Source organism: Balaenoptera borealis (assembly GCF_965194805.1).
Source record: "Balaenoptera borealis genome assembly, chromosome: 6".
Classification (NCBI taxonomy): Eukaryota; Metazoa; Chordata; class Mammalia; order Artiodactyla; family Balaenopteridae; genus Balaenoptera; species Balaenoptera borealis.
The window spans coordinates 28,294,281-28,310,686 of NC_138863.1; the positions used below are offsets into that span (position 1 = coordinate 28,294,281).

Genomic DNA, 16,406 nt, shown 5'->3' on the forward strand with positions numbered 1-16,406 from the left:
TAAAAACCCCACAACATTTAACAATTCTGGGGTTTTTTCTTGGGGAAAAGGGATGCTGATGAAGATTGGGAGGAGGCTTAAAAAGGAGTCCTTAATGTTTAGTTGAAATTTTATTTGAAGGGACAGAGTCAGCTCCTTTTGGCCAAATTCCTGATAATCAGAGCTGTATGCACTGGTACGTATAAGCTATTTCACAGCTTGATTAATCAATGCAAATAAATAAAATTTAAAGTGATGCTCTTCATTTTAAGGCTCATCTCATTCATTCCCAGCTTGTCAGCCTGAGATTTTCTGAGGAGGGGCCAGCAAAGCTACATTCCCTCTCATTCATCCACAGACCTTGGGGCAAGAAAGTTTTAGAAAGAGAAGGATAAAAGCCAGAGTAGCCTTTTTTCCCCTGCACAAAATCTGCAGGTTTGGAAGGAACCTTAGATACCATCTAATCCAACTTTCTCTTTGACTTCTGTGGAGAGTGAGGTTCAGAGATGAAGTAACTTCCCCCAAGATCCCAGTGATGCTGGGGCCACTGGGCCAAGAACTAAGGGTTCCTCTCTCTAGCTGAGCTCTCCCCTCTGCAGTAAGTGGCCTCGCTGATACTTTACTGGTCTCTTTTCCATTGTAGAAGTTGCTAAAACCTAACTGCTTCACAATTAGGTAAAAGCAAATTATTTTATGGGGCAAATACAAAAGTATTTGGTTTTGGTTCTCTAGCTGGCTTAGATAGGGTATGAAGAAGCAAAGTAGGGCTTCCCTGGTGGCGCAGTGGTTGAGAGTCTGCCTGCCGATGCAGGGGACACGGGTTCCAGCCCTGGTCTGGGAAGATCCCACATGCCGCGGAGCAACTAGGCCCGTGAGCCACAACTACTGAGCCTGCGTGTCTGGAGCCTGTGCTCCGCAACAAGAGAGGCCGCGATAGTGAGAGGCCCGCGCACCGCGATGAAGAGTGGCCCCCGCTCGCCGCAACTGGAGAAAGCCCTCTCACAGAAACGAAGACCCAACACAGCCAAAAATAAATAAATAAATAATTAATTAATTAAAAATGAATATCTGCTTAAAAAAAAAATTGTCTTTAAAAAAAAAAAAAGAAGCAAAGTACACCACAGAGAAACACCTCAGAAGTTCTTGGCCAAAGAGCGAATAAATGTGTTGGAGGGTCAACCACCAAGATGGCCTTTGGGGAGGATGGAAAAATCAGAGTGAGTTGATAAAAAGTTGCAGGTTACTAGTCAATGCACAGAATTGTGTCATGGGTATTGACTTCTAAAATGATGTCCTAAATTAATTTTAGCAACCACAGGATGGTTAATTCTAGTGAGTTTCAGCTATTTTAATCAAATGATGTATTAAAATATGTATTTGTGAAAATGATATGAATAAATACACTACGCTGGACCTTATTGGTTGGTATTAGCATAAGCCAGCAGGTGACACTTGCACATTCCACCTGGGGAGGGCACTGTTTAAGTACTCCCTGGGTACCCCCTCTGTGATGCCTCATCCAGATAGGCTAGATAGGAAGATCTCCCACCCACCCACCCACCCAGGGGACATTTGGACGTTTGGCAGTGTCTGGAAGCACTGACAAGGGAGGAGCGGGGTTTGCCACTAGCATCCAGTGGGTAGAGGCCAGGGAGGCTGCTAAACATCCAGCAGTGCTCAGGACTGCCCCCCACAGCAAAGGACTCTCTGTCCCAAACCATCAATAGTGCCGAGGTTGAGACTCCTGGATTAAGTAATGAATGTTTTCAAGAAAAAAAATGGAAAAACCCATTGGATGGCCCTGGTCAATAGCAAGTATGTGTCCCTACAGTCACATCCTCTGTGACATGACACTGGGAAGGGAGGCCATACGGTCTTTGTTCTCCGTGGGGCACAGCAACAACCAAAAAGCAGTGAAACTGCTGACTGCTTGACCGGATGACTCAGAAATGAAGGTGCTGGCTTTCGTTTGATTTATCACTGAGGAATGCCAAAGGGACATTGCTCTTTCACTATCTGTGGCAATATTCTGCACAGATGATTACATTGGTAGATTTGCCTTGTATAAAAGATGTATTCCTAGGACTTCCCTGGTGGCGCAGTGGTTGAGAATCCGCCTGCCAATGCAGGGGACACGGGTTTGAGCCCTGGTCCGGGAAGATCCCACATGCCGCGGAGCAACTAAGCCCACATGCCACAACTACTGAGCCTGCGCTCTAGAGCCCACGAGCCACAACTACTGAAGCCTGCGCACCTAGAGCCCGTGCTCTGCAACAAGAGAAGCCACCACAGTGAGAAGTCCGTGTACCGCAATGAAGAGTAGCCCCGGCTCGCCGCAAGTAGAGAAAGCCCGTGTGCAGCAACGAAGACCCAATGCAGCCATAAATTAATTAATTAATTAATTAATTAATTAATATAAATAAATAAATAAAAAGGTGTATTCCTAAAAAGTTATGTTTGTTAAATTTTAAATACAGTCAGGAAATTCAGTAAACACTAAGGAGCCAGTGAATCCTTTTAAAGTGAAAGGTTCTTTTTAATAAAGTCCTATTCTCAAAGAGGAGCATACCTATTTACAAAATTAATGTAAATATTTTTCCTGCACATTATATTTATATCACAGAGCTACATAACTCTTATGCGAGAAACAGTTTCTCTTCCTCCTTCCTTTTCCTGCCCTTGTTCTTTTCCTTTAAAGAGAAAATCGGGGGGGGGGGGGTGGAATTAACAATACAGTCTCTGAATTTGGGAAAGTCATTGATCAGTCTGTCCATTATACAGATCAAAAGATGCCTGCTGGGTTACAGATTGTTAGAAAAAATAGGACTTGGCTCTGTTTTGAAATCATTAATTTTTTATCTCAGACTTTTTTTTTTCAGTTACTGACCTTTGGTTAGAAAGAGCAGGTGTACTTGGTCCCTCCATCACCTCATGGGTGTTTGTTGCACCAGAAATATCTGATAAGACTCAACCTCTTCACTCACAGCAGGGTGGGAGGGGGAATCAGCAGAGATAAGGGAGTGGTACTAAAGGAACCCAGCGGTTCTCTCCTTATCAATTATTGCCCTAGGGCAACATCCCTAGGTGTATAAGTCACTGACTAAGTCAGCAGGACAAAGGGGGCAGAAAGGAGGAAATTTATTTGATAAAGTTACCATTCATATCACTTCAGTGGTAGGAGGTTACGGAGGTGTGACCCACTGGGGACAAAGCCACAGACACTGGGGAAGAGCCAGCCAGACAAGAGAGGCACTAGGACACCTGAGTCTGACCTTCATGCCTCGGCCCTACTCTCCCTGGGAAGGAGGGAGGGGCTGAGGGCAGAGAGGATCATAGAGATGACCCCAGCATGTCGACTGCCCAGACAGCACAGCTCCAGTCAGGAAGGCAGGTACCAGTGTCACCATGAGAGGTGGTGTCACCCTCGCCTGCTCCTCAGAGCACTTGCCATTTGAACAGCCCTTCCACGTACATCCACCCATGTTCGTCTCAGAACCCCATTGAGTAAGTAGGAAGGAGGTCATTGTGGGTAGCATTTTCCAAATGAGGAAACCAGAGCACCAAGAACGTCAATTCCACGCCCAAGATCACTCAAAGAAAGATTTGAGATTTGAGCACCAGGGTTCTAACTTGAACCCCTGCGTTTCCCTCATGGTAACCTGCTCTCACTCAGATGACCAGGGCCCAGTACAAGCCTTGGCTGGGCTGCCAGGAGTCCTGGGTTCTAGTCACAACTCTGTCTTTTACTCACCGTGTCCTCATGAGACAACCACTAGCCCTATTAGAACTTCAGTTTTCTTCTCTCTGAAATGAGGGGGTTGATCAAGGTGTCCTCAGGTCACCATGGTGACATAAGTGAAATCAGGCTAAAATGAAGACTTGCAGAAAGGCAGCAGGTAACTGCTTACACTGGAAGGCGCCGTCTTAGCTGTATTATTAAGCACTTACCAGGTGCCAGGAACTGTGTAAACGCTTTATGCATTATCTCATTTGAGCCCCGTAACACCAGATGAGGCAGGCACGTGTTAATGGAAATCCAACTTAGCAGATAAGGAAATTGAAGCTCAGGGAAGTGAAGTAACTTGCTCAAGTAACTGTCTTAGCTCAGGCTGTCATACAGAATACCACAGACTGGGTGGCTTAAACAACAGCTATTTACTTCTCACAGTTCTGGAGGCTGGAAGTCCCAGATCAAGGTTCAGCAGAGCTTGGTTTCTGGTGAGAGCTCTCTTCCTGGCTTGCACGTGGCCGCCTTCCTGCCTCAGTCCTTACACAGCCTTTCCTCTGAGTACACGCAGGGGAAGAGAAAGAGAGAGCTCTCTGTTGTCTCTTCTTGTACGGACACGAATCCTATCAGATCAGGGCTTACCCTTATGGTTTCATTTAATCTAAATTACTTCCTGAGGACCCCATCTCCAAATACAGAGACATTGAAGGTTAGGGCTTCAACATAGGAATTTGGGGGGCACACAATTCAGTCTATAGCAGTCCTACAGGCAGAAAGTGATTTGAAGGTGGGATTGACATCAGGCCATCTCACTCTGCCTGCTCTGCTAACCGCTATTATGCTATATTTGGCCCAGAGATCTGAGCTGGGGGTAGAGACTGCTGGGTGCAGTGAAGCTTCTGTCTTTTGATCTCTCAGCTGGTAGATACAGCCCCTCTCCCTCTAAGTCACTACCTTCTCTCCTGGATACGAGGGTGGATGGGAAGATCCTCCTTTGATCAAACTTTTGAGTCCTGAGTGGTAAGTAAGTAGCAGGCCAGGGAATGGTGCCCCAAAGACCATCCTACACCCAGGCAAGAGGCATAAGGCTGAGCCCCGAGGACTGGTTCCTTCACAGCTAGCTATCTTTGAAACTGGTCCAGTGCTGGACCCTCCATCGAGATTGCTGGTTGAACAAAATCATGCGGGCCCAATTCCCTGGGCTCCCGGGATGAGGTCGTAGTCGGTTGTCACTCATGTGTGGAAGGATGAGAGCTTAATCCACATTGGCAAGCCACCCACTGGAGCAGCTATAGTTGTGCTTGTCAGTTACTCATTATTAAAGACTTTGCAGTAAAAACAGCCATTTAGACTCCTGTACAGGCTTCCACCGAGCCAAACAACAAACTAGTCATCCACCTGGAATGTCTCCTCTCTATAAATTACAATATCTGTGTGTTGTTTTTTTCTTAAAAAAAAATTCTCTTCCCCACTCTCTCATGCTTTACTGTTCCCACTTGTGTTATGCAAGTAGATTTCAAAAGGTTGTGGGGCTTCCTAATTTAAAAAAAAAACTCAGAAGAGCAACAAACCACAGGATATCATTCAGAAAATGAAAATGTGTCATTTTACCTTTCCAAAGTGTCAAAGGCAGGGAGTCACAGGGAACCACTTGGCTCTTGTTAGCGGAAGTGGAGAGTCACGTTTTCACAGCTGTAACGCAGGGGCTGTCACCGGTGTTGGGCGTGTTTTCAGTTGGCAGGGCACTTCACTCATTTTCTGTCACTTCACTCTAGAGTCACTACCCCACTTCTTTCTCAGTGGAGCTAACACACGGAGCTTCTAGAGCTCAGTCCATCGTCACCGTGGTCACAAAACTGCTAGCTGACTGCTGACTCCCCTCCACCCAGAAGCCAGAAGCCTCCCCCCAGCTAGTTCTAATCAGAAAACCAAAAAAAAAGGTATGTTTTTCAAGTGAAATTCAACCTTGAGCATTTTGGACAAGGGAGGAGCCCATTTCTATGAGTCACGTCTCTTCCCAGGGGCAGGGCTGGCCAGAATAAAAGCTTGTGGCCCGAGCTGCACAGAGGCCGCTGGACTTCCGGCATCCTGCGCTGCTCATTTCAACCTTGCTCATCATCTCTGTGGTTGGCTTTTGCAGGTGTGAAAGCTGTGGAGCCGTTTTCCACTCTGAATGCAAAGAAAAGTCTGTCCCCTGCCCAAGGTGTGTCCGCCGAGAGCTGCAGATGAAGCAGAAGTCTTTCTGGCGGAGGCTGAACATGGACGAGAGCCTGGAGGAGGCTTGCAACATGTTTGAGCTGTCCTTCCAGAACACCTGACTCAGCGGGAGCCCAAGGCCGGGCAGTGACCTCTCAAGCATCCATCAGCCCCAATGGCTTCCTAACTAGCCAGTTAGACCCCTCCGGGAGAAGAGTACGTCTCACCCTCAGCTAGATATAGATATATATTTATAAATGTACACACACACATACCTATACGTCCTGTACGTATGTTCTGTATAAGTCGTTGTCCTAAAGGTCCATGGAGCTTTGTGGCTCAAAAAATTACCAGTAGCCGAATTATACTTAGCCATGAATTTCAGCTGCTTGCTCCCAAGCAAAACGTGTTTTACACACAAGGCTTTATAGTTCAGACTTTTTTTTCGGCTCTCAAGGGCCATTTATTACACGGGACACAGGAGAAAGCATTTCCTGCAGAGCAACAGTGCTTCGAGTTATTTCTGTGTTATTTATTTTTAGCCTTCACAGAGGATGAGGTAACTGAGGCAAGCACCCATCATCATATTTCATAAGAAAATCTTCAAAACACAGCAATGACTCCTGGATCCTTCCAGGACCCGGTGTCCCTGGCTCTCACCTCGGTATCTTCGCAGAGGCAGAGTTCACCTCAGCTGAGTTGAATGGCTTGGAAATCAGGAGTGCGAGCTCCCTCTGACAGAAAGCATGTGGCCCTAATTTATTAGGGGAGCTAATGCTGGTTCTGAAGTTAATCTCAGAAAGGGTTTTGCTTGAGAAAAGACCTCAGTAACCTACATGTTGTCGGTCTGTTTGCTGGTACGAATCCCGACGCCTGCCCAGTGATGTGACGCTCCACGGTATTTGCCAGGCTGGAAACATGGCTCTCTTAAGACCAGTCTTCCAGGAGTTTCATGGGTGACGGTTACGATTTTTTAATGGTGCTGGCCTGAGGAAATTGCCTAGGATTGTTGTTAAATACATCGGTTTATAGACCAGGAGGTCGGATGTAGAGTACGGACATTCCAAGAGATGGTCTGCAATTTCTTTTCACAGAATCCTGTGTAGGCAATTCCCACCTATTCATTATAAGTGCTTTATTTTTCATTGTTCTTCATTGCCCTCTCATTTTGACTTTTAATTTGTCAATGTAACCACTTCTGCTTTCATATTTTTTAATTGTCTTGAAAAATCAGAGTAACTTGGAACCTTAAAATATCAACTTTAGACTATTAAGAAAATACCAAACTTACAAATACAATTAATGAATTAAATCTGATATGATTTAAATAAATATATATACACATATGCAATTGCCACCATAAACTGAAATGAAAAGTACTAGGATAATATAGGAATAAGAAATAGAATGAATCGCTTAGGCATTTGGCAGGGGAATGTTCTCCCTCTGCAGGGCCCTTTTAAGAGCCAGCGTAGCAGTTACTGTGACCCAAATGGCAGGTAGGATGGCACTGGAAATCGTGGCTCCCATTCCTTCCACATTAACTCTTTCCAGAACAGAAAAATAAGCTTATATTGAAACAATTCTCAATAGGCTGTATGAGAAGATCCTGTATATTTCCATTGAGCAGATGCCTTCAATGCCTTCATGGTTTAGTAGTTTCACCGCTAGTAGGATCTGGAGAATCAGTGGCTCACAAAGTCCATGGGACATTTCACCCCATTGCTCCTTTCCACCACACCCGGCTCCCTCCGGATCCCAACTCATGATGCTTCCGTCCGTTGAGAGACGAGACACTTCAGCCTCACTTTTGTGCAGACTGCTGGGTGTGCGCATTTCACCTCTCTACCCATGCCAGTTCCTTTGGCCTCAGGCCACACATTTCAGTGTAATAGCTCAGCACCACGCATGCATTTATTTTCTGATTATACAGTAGCTATAACCAAGGCATGAAAACTTGTTAAAAGGCCAGGGCGCTATTCATGAGACACCTTACGGTGCAATTTACTCTTAGAAAAACAAGTTGACTCCCCCCAGCGCCCACCCCACTCCACTTTATAGAGACTGTCGCACACAAAAGAAAAAGGGTGGAAAATCTCAAGCACTTGGCAAACAGGCAAACAAATTTGATCATCTCCCCTTTCCTCCTCCCTTTCGTGAAATACAGTATTTATATTTTCCAGCCTCAGAGAAGATAGCAGAACATGATCTTTCACAAGAGAATTATAGACCTGCTTATTATAAAACAGATGTGCTCTGATGGCAAAGTGCCTTTTTCCCTCCGCCCCCAGCTCCCTGTCACTCTAGCTTACTTCTGCCTTTGCCGTAATTAATGTATCTGTGATTCCGACTGTCAGCGAGGCCGTCCCCAGCACACTGCATTTGGGAGACCTGAAGTGCAAGGCCGTCTCCTCCCCTTCTAGCGTATTCACTGTATGTACAGAATTTCCTGTCCCATCTCACAGGCACCCAGGGCCAGACCCGCCGAAAGTCAGGGTGACATTCTGGATATCTGTTCTCAAGGCCTCTGCTTTCACCGGGCCCATTTAGAGGCCCTGCTGAATATTGGCAGTCCCTGTGAACTCATAAGGAGAACTTTCCACCCACATCGTTTTCTGCTTATTTTGAAAAGGGGGGGGGGGGGGTGGAATGAATGTGCTATCATCACCAGCTACCCAGAACTGGAACCGTACCCCAGCTGCTTCTGTTTTCTCTCCTCTTCGTGGAGCCCTGACAGCCCGGCCGGTGCCGGCCGCAGGCCCACATGACACGCTCGGCCACCACCCCCCAAATCTAATAGGACAGAGCAGAGCCGGCTTAGGAGTTGGGTCTGCCACGAAAATTCAAAATTGCTATTTTCAGCCCAGAATGCCGTAGCGCACATGAACGCCCTTACTGTTTTCAGCACTAACAAATTACTTGGGGCACTGTAGGCAATTGTTCCACTGCTTAGAAACTGTCGAAACAAAAGCAGATCTGTGGATTACCACCTCCTTAAGACCAGGCTAATACCTGCTTTCCCTCATGGTCCGTTTTTCATCTCATATTAAATATCTTGCACATAAAGCACATGAGAAAATGGCCAATTAATCTCGTAGAGCTGGCAGCCGACTCAGGGCAACCTCTTTTCTCTTGAAAGGCCCATTCCCTGGTGTATCACTTGAGGAAATCCCTCCTCACAGTGCCAGAAACTCATGTGTGAGACAGTCCAACCCTGGTGAAATGTTGGCATCTCACCCTGCAGTAAAGAGGCCAGTTCCTAAAATAGACCTCAGTTTGCACCGCGGCAGGAAGGCCGCAAAGTACTTAAAAAGCAGTCAACTGGGATGGGAGTCATGTTCTCTCCAGGGCGGCTCTTTCTCGAAGTTGAATGCTCTTTGTATGAAAACCATGTAAACTCTCATCTTCCCCCTTTGCTTCATTGCCTTTTCAGGGGACTGATTTATAGTTGTCTTCATGTTTGTTGTGCTAAAGGGTAGTCTTTTTAGGAGCTTTAATACTTGGTTAGCTGAGAAGGCAATCGCTTTTGGATTCTTCTAGAATAGGCCTCTACCAAAAAGGGAATATCTCTAGGACTTGGGATCTGTGGTTTCCAACCAACCCAGTGATGTCCTTCAGACTCCCACTGAGGGACTGGGCTGTGATTTCCTTCTGGCTGCAGTGACAGCCAAGCTGTTCATACCGCTCTAGCTGCTGTAGGCAGCCTTTGCTAAGCTGGAATGAGTGCCCTTGCATGCGGTCTGGCCTCTGTTTTTGTCTCTGCATCTGTACACACTGAACATTGACACTGGATAGTTTCTTCCCATACTTTCTTGAAAAGGCTTGGCTTCCAAACCTGTGGCTTTCTTCTCTACCCATTAGCCAGAAAAGGCCATACGTAAATTACTATTTCAGGGTAGGACTTGCAAGAGGCCGCAAATGTTTAGTAACATTTTCTGCAGAGAGGCATTATCTGAGGAAGCCAAGGTACGCTCTGCTCCTAATTTAGGGTTAAGCCAATGCTGCTGTTCTTGTGTTTGGGCAGACTTCCTTACCTTCACTGATCTGTGTTGAAATCACTGGATTGTGAAATAAACCTTCAACTCCTGATTCTAATACTGCCTGGAGTCAACACAAAGGTGATTTTATTTTTTTTTTTTACTTCTCCCGGTAAAGAGAGATGCGTGCGGTTTCCCCTTTATTTCTTGAGTTTTCTGCCTCACGACTATCCTTCCTCTAAGATAATGTGAAAAAGCAGAGAATTGGGGGCAAAACTGAGAGAAGTGAACATGCCCTCGTTGGCCTGAATTGAGTCATCGGAAGCACTCTCCGTTTTCCTTTCCCTGGTCCTTGTTAACAACTGGGCATTAACAACACAGCTCCGAGTGTTGTGTACCCTGCACCATTCTTCTAACCCTCAGTTCTACCCTAGTAGAACTAACTGCCCGACTTGACTACTTGAACCCAGTGATGGGTGAACAAGCCCTGCTCAGTTCATCGGAACAGACAAATGTGATTTCTATCATGTGGGACAGTGTCTCGACAGTTAGGCCCCAGCACCCCAAGTCATTGTTAAACTCTAGATTAAAGTCAAAAGAAAAGTGTGGAACACTATTCCAAGCACACCCGCAGTTGTCAGGGCTTTTATTTTAAATGGGCTCCAAGTGATCACGCGATAGGGCCCTCTCCCCCTACAGTGGCCTCCAGTGTGATGGAAGGCTCTGTTAACCTCAAGTGAAAACACAGCTGCTGTTTTGCTTTGGTTCCTCCCTGTGGAAAGAGACACCATCTTGTTAGAAAGGTCTGGAGTGAAGCCAGTTGTTACCCAGGTAGAAGATTCAGGCGCTTGCAGCAACTCTTAGCACAGTAAGATTCCCTGCTAGGCCACTGAGCTGCAGCCCAGCCTCTCTCCCCTTCCCTTGATCTTCCTCGCCCCAGTCCTGAGCCCAGATTCAGGCCTCATGGCTGGTAAACTGGCTGGTGGACCACTGGGCCCTGTGGCTCCTTCTCATGTTGGCCGTTGCATTCGTTTCCTTTCCCCGTGGGAGTGCCTTACAGCACTGCCTAGTGTTTCTAGTCTAGACTCTCTGACCCGCTTGAGGCCTGCAGGACCCTTTGCCTCAATACGGATCACTTTGCTTCTTCCCTGCTGGCTGCTCTTTAGACAGGCAAGCTCGGAGCCTGCATGTTCCACAAGCATGTCAGACCTTTCACCTTCATTTAACCTGGTGCCTTATCCTCATGAGTACAAGGATTCCTGTTGGAAACACATTGTCAAATCAGACTGGTGGAAGTGCTACTTGGAGCCATTGACACTTACCAGGAAGTACAAAAGTTACAACCACATAATGTTTTAACTCTGTTTTATGCTGTTTTTCCAAATCACTCTTTTTGTTTGCTTTTGCTTTTCATTAACCAAACTCAGGGGAATGTCACAACGTTACCAAGGCCAATGGGTAGAGAAATTAAACCAGTTATTCAGATTCAAATCTGTAAAGTCAGTGAACTTAGCCTTTTTCAGATGAAAAAATTACACAAACACAAGGATTTTCTTTTCCTTTACTGTATATTTTTTTTATTTTGCCACCTGTTTTCCAAGTGGAGAGTGAGAAGCCTCTTGGATGAATTGTGGTGAAAGCATTTCTGTGTGGCATGGGCAGTCCACCAAGCTATTAGGCTTTCACCACCGGAGGCTGAGGTTCTAATTTTGGACACCTATCAGGATCTTATTGTGAATAGCCTACCTTAGAACATTGAAGGAAAAAAAACCTGTCTTTAGGGAACAGTAAAAGGAGGGAAAATGTGTAGGTTGCAAATGACAAGTATTGAACGTGGGGAGCGGAAGACTTCTGCACAACTTGTTCTTAACGCTCCTGGGTCAGATCGGTGTCATTTTCCCTTATTTCTGTTCATGCTGTACAGAACTGTCTAAAATTTGGGGTTTGGGCTATTACTATGTCACTCTGTGTTGAGCTATTTGTAATATCTAATGTGGTAACTTATATATGTGTTGTTTCTGTTTTCTGGATTTTATTGCCTTTTGTTTTGGCATAACTTATCCATATTTTGTTTACATCATTTTTTAAATATCAGTAACTGTAATAATATAAAATGAAGCTGTGTTGTGGACAAGACCCCTAGTTTTTATGGTTCATCTGTCATACAATTTAAGTGCACCAGTTCCTAACGTATAAAGTTCTCTCCCTCTCAATAAACAATGCAGAAAGTGCTTTCTCTTCTCATAACAACTTATTAAAATGCTGTTTTTGCGGGGATGGTGAAAGCCCAAGATGAGCCCTGGATGTTAATTCAAAGTCAAACTTTGAGCTTCATTGAAAGTGAGCTACTGGGGACTTTAAAATAGCTCTTAATATTTTTCTTTTTCTTTTTTTTTAATTGAAGTATAGTTGGTTTACAATGTTGTATCAGTTTCAATTGTACAGCAAAGTGATTCAGCTCAGTGATTAAGAGCTATAATTTATATATTATATATTATTTATATAATATATAAAATTATAATATGTATATTATAGCTCTTAATATTAATCTTGCAGATAGACTTTGGTTTTTTTCTAAATTCTTCAACCTCAATATTCTCATCAGCCCTTCCTATGCTCATGAAAAATATAGCGTAACTTTTAAAAAGTTGCAGATGTAGTGTTACAGTCCTCATTTGCCGAATCAGGCCATGATTTCTTTCAGGTCTGAGACAAACCCGCCCAAGCTCCCACATGGAGTGTCTGCCACAGATCTTCCCCAGGCCTTCTTGCCCGGGTTTCATCTCGCCACTGTGCTCTCCAAATCAGGAGGGACAAACGCGAGGCAGTAGGCCATTAGGCAAGGCCACTGTTCATTCCTGAAGACCATACGTCGAGAGCAAAGAGTGAAAGTAGAGAGAAGTTGTCTATGTGAGGACAGCAGCCCTCTGGGAACTAACGGGTGATTGGAAATATCTGCACTACCTCCCCAGGGCTGGCCTCACCCTGCCACCAAAAGGCTACGGGTACAACTGTCCACCTGGAACCTTTCAAAAGCACCATTTAAACTCACTTGTTCAAAGAAAGACATTGAAGAGACCAGAAAAGGTGCTTCTGGTTAAATATTTACCACAGGTGGCCTCTGAGCCTCAGTGTCTGACACACACGTAGACAAGTTCATGCCCAGCTGCCCCTCCTGCACCCTCAGGAAACCAGCTGGGGCTCACGCCCTTCCTGTCCAAGGAACAACTGGACCTCATCTTCCCAAGAAACCTGCCACTATCCACAATAAAAAGGAACGGGTTAATGTTTCACTGAACCAAACTAGACACGATGTAGCCAGAGCCCCAATTCATCTGATTCACAGGACGGGTTAGCTTTCCCCCAGTGGCGGTAAACCTGAGTGGCTGGATGACCGCAGGAAGCTTTCACATTATCCAAAGGAGACATTTCCAGAGGGTGGGAAGAGACACCATTTTGTTCCTCTCTCCCCACCCTCAGGAGATGGTGATTTGAATCTCCCTGAATTGTTTCCCCCCGTCCTGTCCTTTGATGATGGCTTTAATCAGTGGTCCCCACATCAGAAGCACGAAAACACAAGCAAAACGTCAGGACCCCATCACAGACAATTGAATCAGAATCTCTCTGGATGGGCCTGAGTATTTCTAGTTTTAAAAGCTCCCTGGGTGAGTCCCATGCATTCTGAAAGTTAAAAACCACTAGACTGAATGAAGCAAGTTGCTTCATTGAATGGAATATACATTTGCTTAGCATACTGGTGGTCCACTATGGGAAGGAGGTCAAAGGGGTGTAGAGGGACTGATCGGTCTTAGTTGCCCTCCAGCCCTCCTGGCAGACAGAGAACAGTACTTTGGAAGCTGCTGCTCATGGACTGCCATTGTTTTCATAAAACCTTAACTTTATACCCCCTTCATTTTCTTCCGGGGTGTGGTTAGTGTCTATTTACCCAGTGTATACCATTGCCAGACAGCCGGGTGAATAGAAGTGACCAAGTCATGGCCACAGGTGACTAAGCTAGCCGACAAAGAGAGCCTTGTACTCTCCCTTTCATTTGTTCATTCCTCCTGGTTATACTGCAATTGTCCTCTAATGTATGCATGTGACAGTCTGCTCCCAGGTCAGGCCCATCCTACTAACATGAACCTCAGCACTCTGGATAGTGGTGTTTAAAATGGAAAATCACTAGGTGCTTCTTGCCCAGAAAGGCCTGGGAAATTCAGGAAATCCTGAGCTGTGTTCATATTTGCCTTGGTTCCGTGGAAGAACTAGACTTTAAAATGAACCAGAATCATTCTGAATCAAGGCATCTATTGAACTAATGACCTTCAACCTCACCTGCCAGTTACAGGTGAAGGGAAACTTAATTCTCACCCTCTCCTCCTTTTATGAAATCAGTAACTTCGATGATAACAAGTATTCCTCACTGATGGGACACCTGTACAAATGGCTCAGTCTTATAAAAGACGTGATCTTCTCCATTCCCACAGTGCTTACCACGGGGGGGACACCCACAGCAAAGAGTTTATTGAGACTCATTGTAGGAAGGTAGTGTTACCAAGGGGCAGGAATGCAACTGGAAATGAACTAGGGACTTTTTCTAAAGCAGCAACATTAAAATCTACATTCCTGACTTGAGGGGTAGGTGTTTAAAGTGTATTTTTATTATTGTATTGGATTCTGATTGGGGTAGAGGATTCCTTCCCCAGGAGAACAATGGCCCCTGGTATATAATACTCAGGAAGACCAAGGCAAAACACGCGCAACAGATTCATTTATTCTCCCCTGTTTGCATCTATTCCTTCATAGCTTGGACAGAAATGTCTAGCAGGAAGAAAAAATTGTTCCCATAGCTGAGCATACAGAAATTCTGATTTATGTGCAATGACTTACAATTTACCTGGACGATCGGGAAATTCATAATTCCCCCACCTCTATTTCAGATTCCTCCATTAAGAGCTATTGGTTTTAAGCCAATCAGCTAGAGTTCATGGGTTCATACAATATTTCAGATCCTGCCATACAATCTCAGGCAGCTGTTGGTCTGGGGGAAATTCCTCCAGCTTTTATCCAGTCCCTCCCAGACAGCCTGATATGAGAATCACTTTCAGTGGCTTCTGTGCTCTCCCAGGATGGTCTGTTGTTCTGAAGCTGAAGAGCTGCTATTAGCACCGTCATTTTTTCAAATGAACATTGAGCTAAATTATCTCAAATGTATAAAGGAACATCTCTCACTGTGTTATGGAAAATTGCCTTCCAAATTACAAGACTATACAAAGTACATATTAATTTGGGGCCCGAAATTGCCTTAGCTCCCGTGCTGTATTGTGATGACACACTCTTAATAATGTCAGGTTCCAAGGATACCGCAAGGTGCACGCTGTTATGAAAATAAACCAGAATCTTTCTCCATTAGGATCACTGCACGCATACTCAAGCCCAGCTGGAGGTATTTTGCTCTGAGATTCAAGCCTTTTGCAGAGGAAATAAATTCCAATTGCATAGGCAGGGAAGTGAATGTGAATTCTAAACTGGGTCAAGCTCCCCAGATGGCTTTCTCACTGCTGCCCAGGAGTGAGGCAACTGAGGAAACAGCCACCGGCAGCCCCAGTGCCCAGAAGAGACGCCTGGTGACACATGTCTCAGGAAGTACCTCCCGCTCATGCAAGTTCAATTCCACACCAAGGGGAAGGGGGAAAGCAGAAGCCAGGCACTGGCTGATAGACTTTGCCAAGTGCCAATGCTTATAGCGAATGTGTGTCAACATGTGGTCCGACAGCCAGAAAGCCCTGGAAACTAGCCCTGCCCAAATTGTCCCCAAACCTGTAGCCCTGGCACCCCAATAGTCAGCTCACATGCAGCCCACCACAGGGTGTTTCTAAATGAGGATTTTCGAAGATAAAAATAAACATTTTCAAAAATAAAAAGTATTAGATTTTGCCTTGCTCCACCTACTCTTGTTTCTCGTTTACCTTTTTTTTTTTTTTTTTTTTGGCTGCTTGTTGCTGCGCACAGACTGTCTCTAGTTACGGCGAGAGGGGGCTACTCTTCGTTGCAGTATGCGGGCTTCTCACTGAGGAGGCTTCTCTTTGTTGGGGAGCACGGGCTCTAGGCGCACGGGCTTCAGTAGCTGTGGCACATGGGCTCAGTAGTTGTGGCTTACGGGCTCTAGAGCGCAGGCTCAGTAGTTGTGGCATGCGGGCTCTAGAACTCAGGCTCAGTAGTTGTGGTGCACGGGCTTAGTTGCTCCGCAGCATGTGGGATCTTCCCAGACCAGGGCTCGAACCTGTGTGCCCTGCATTGGCAGGCGAATTCTTAACCACTGCGCCACCAGGGAAGTCCCTCATTTACTTTTTCTGAGAAAATATCACAGAGCAAATCACAGACATAATGACACTTTATGCTGATGTGCTTTAGCATGCATCTAAAAAAGAGGCTTATTTTTTTCTCCATAGTCACAACGTCATTACACACTGAACAAAAGTAACAATAATTCCTTGTTATCATCTGATGCTCAGTTCCATATCAAA

The 16,406-nt window shown here is 45.4% G+C and overlaps 1 protein-coding gene and 1 long non-coding RNA gene across 4 annotated transcripts in view; one reads left to right on the top strand and one right to left on the bottom strand.

Moving 5' to 3' along the window:
- Positions 1-12,395, top strand: part of PLEKHM3 (pleckstrin homology domain containing M3) — a 190,999-nt gene extending 178,604 nt beyond the window's left edge. For all 3 annotated transcript variants that reach the window (XM_082396361.1, XM_082396360.1, XM_082396356.1), the window contains one exon: positions 5,847-12,395. In XM_082396361.1, coding sequence (XP_082252487.1) covers positions 5,847-6,024 — 178 coding nt within the window. In that variant the 3' untranslated portion in view covers positions 6,025-12,395. The remainder of the gene's footprint in view (positions 1-5,846) is intronic.
- On the bottom strand, positions 98-5,840 carry LOC309630755. Its single transcript, XR_014245918.1, has 2 exons — positions 1,099-5,840; positions 98-746 (listed from the first exon to the last, which is right to left on the bottom strand). It is a non-coding gene; the product is annotated as an uncharacterized lncRNA (long non-coding RNA).
- Positions 12,396-16,406: the final 4,011 nt, after the last annotated feature.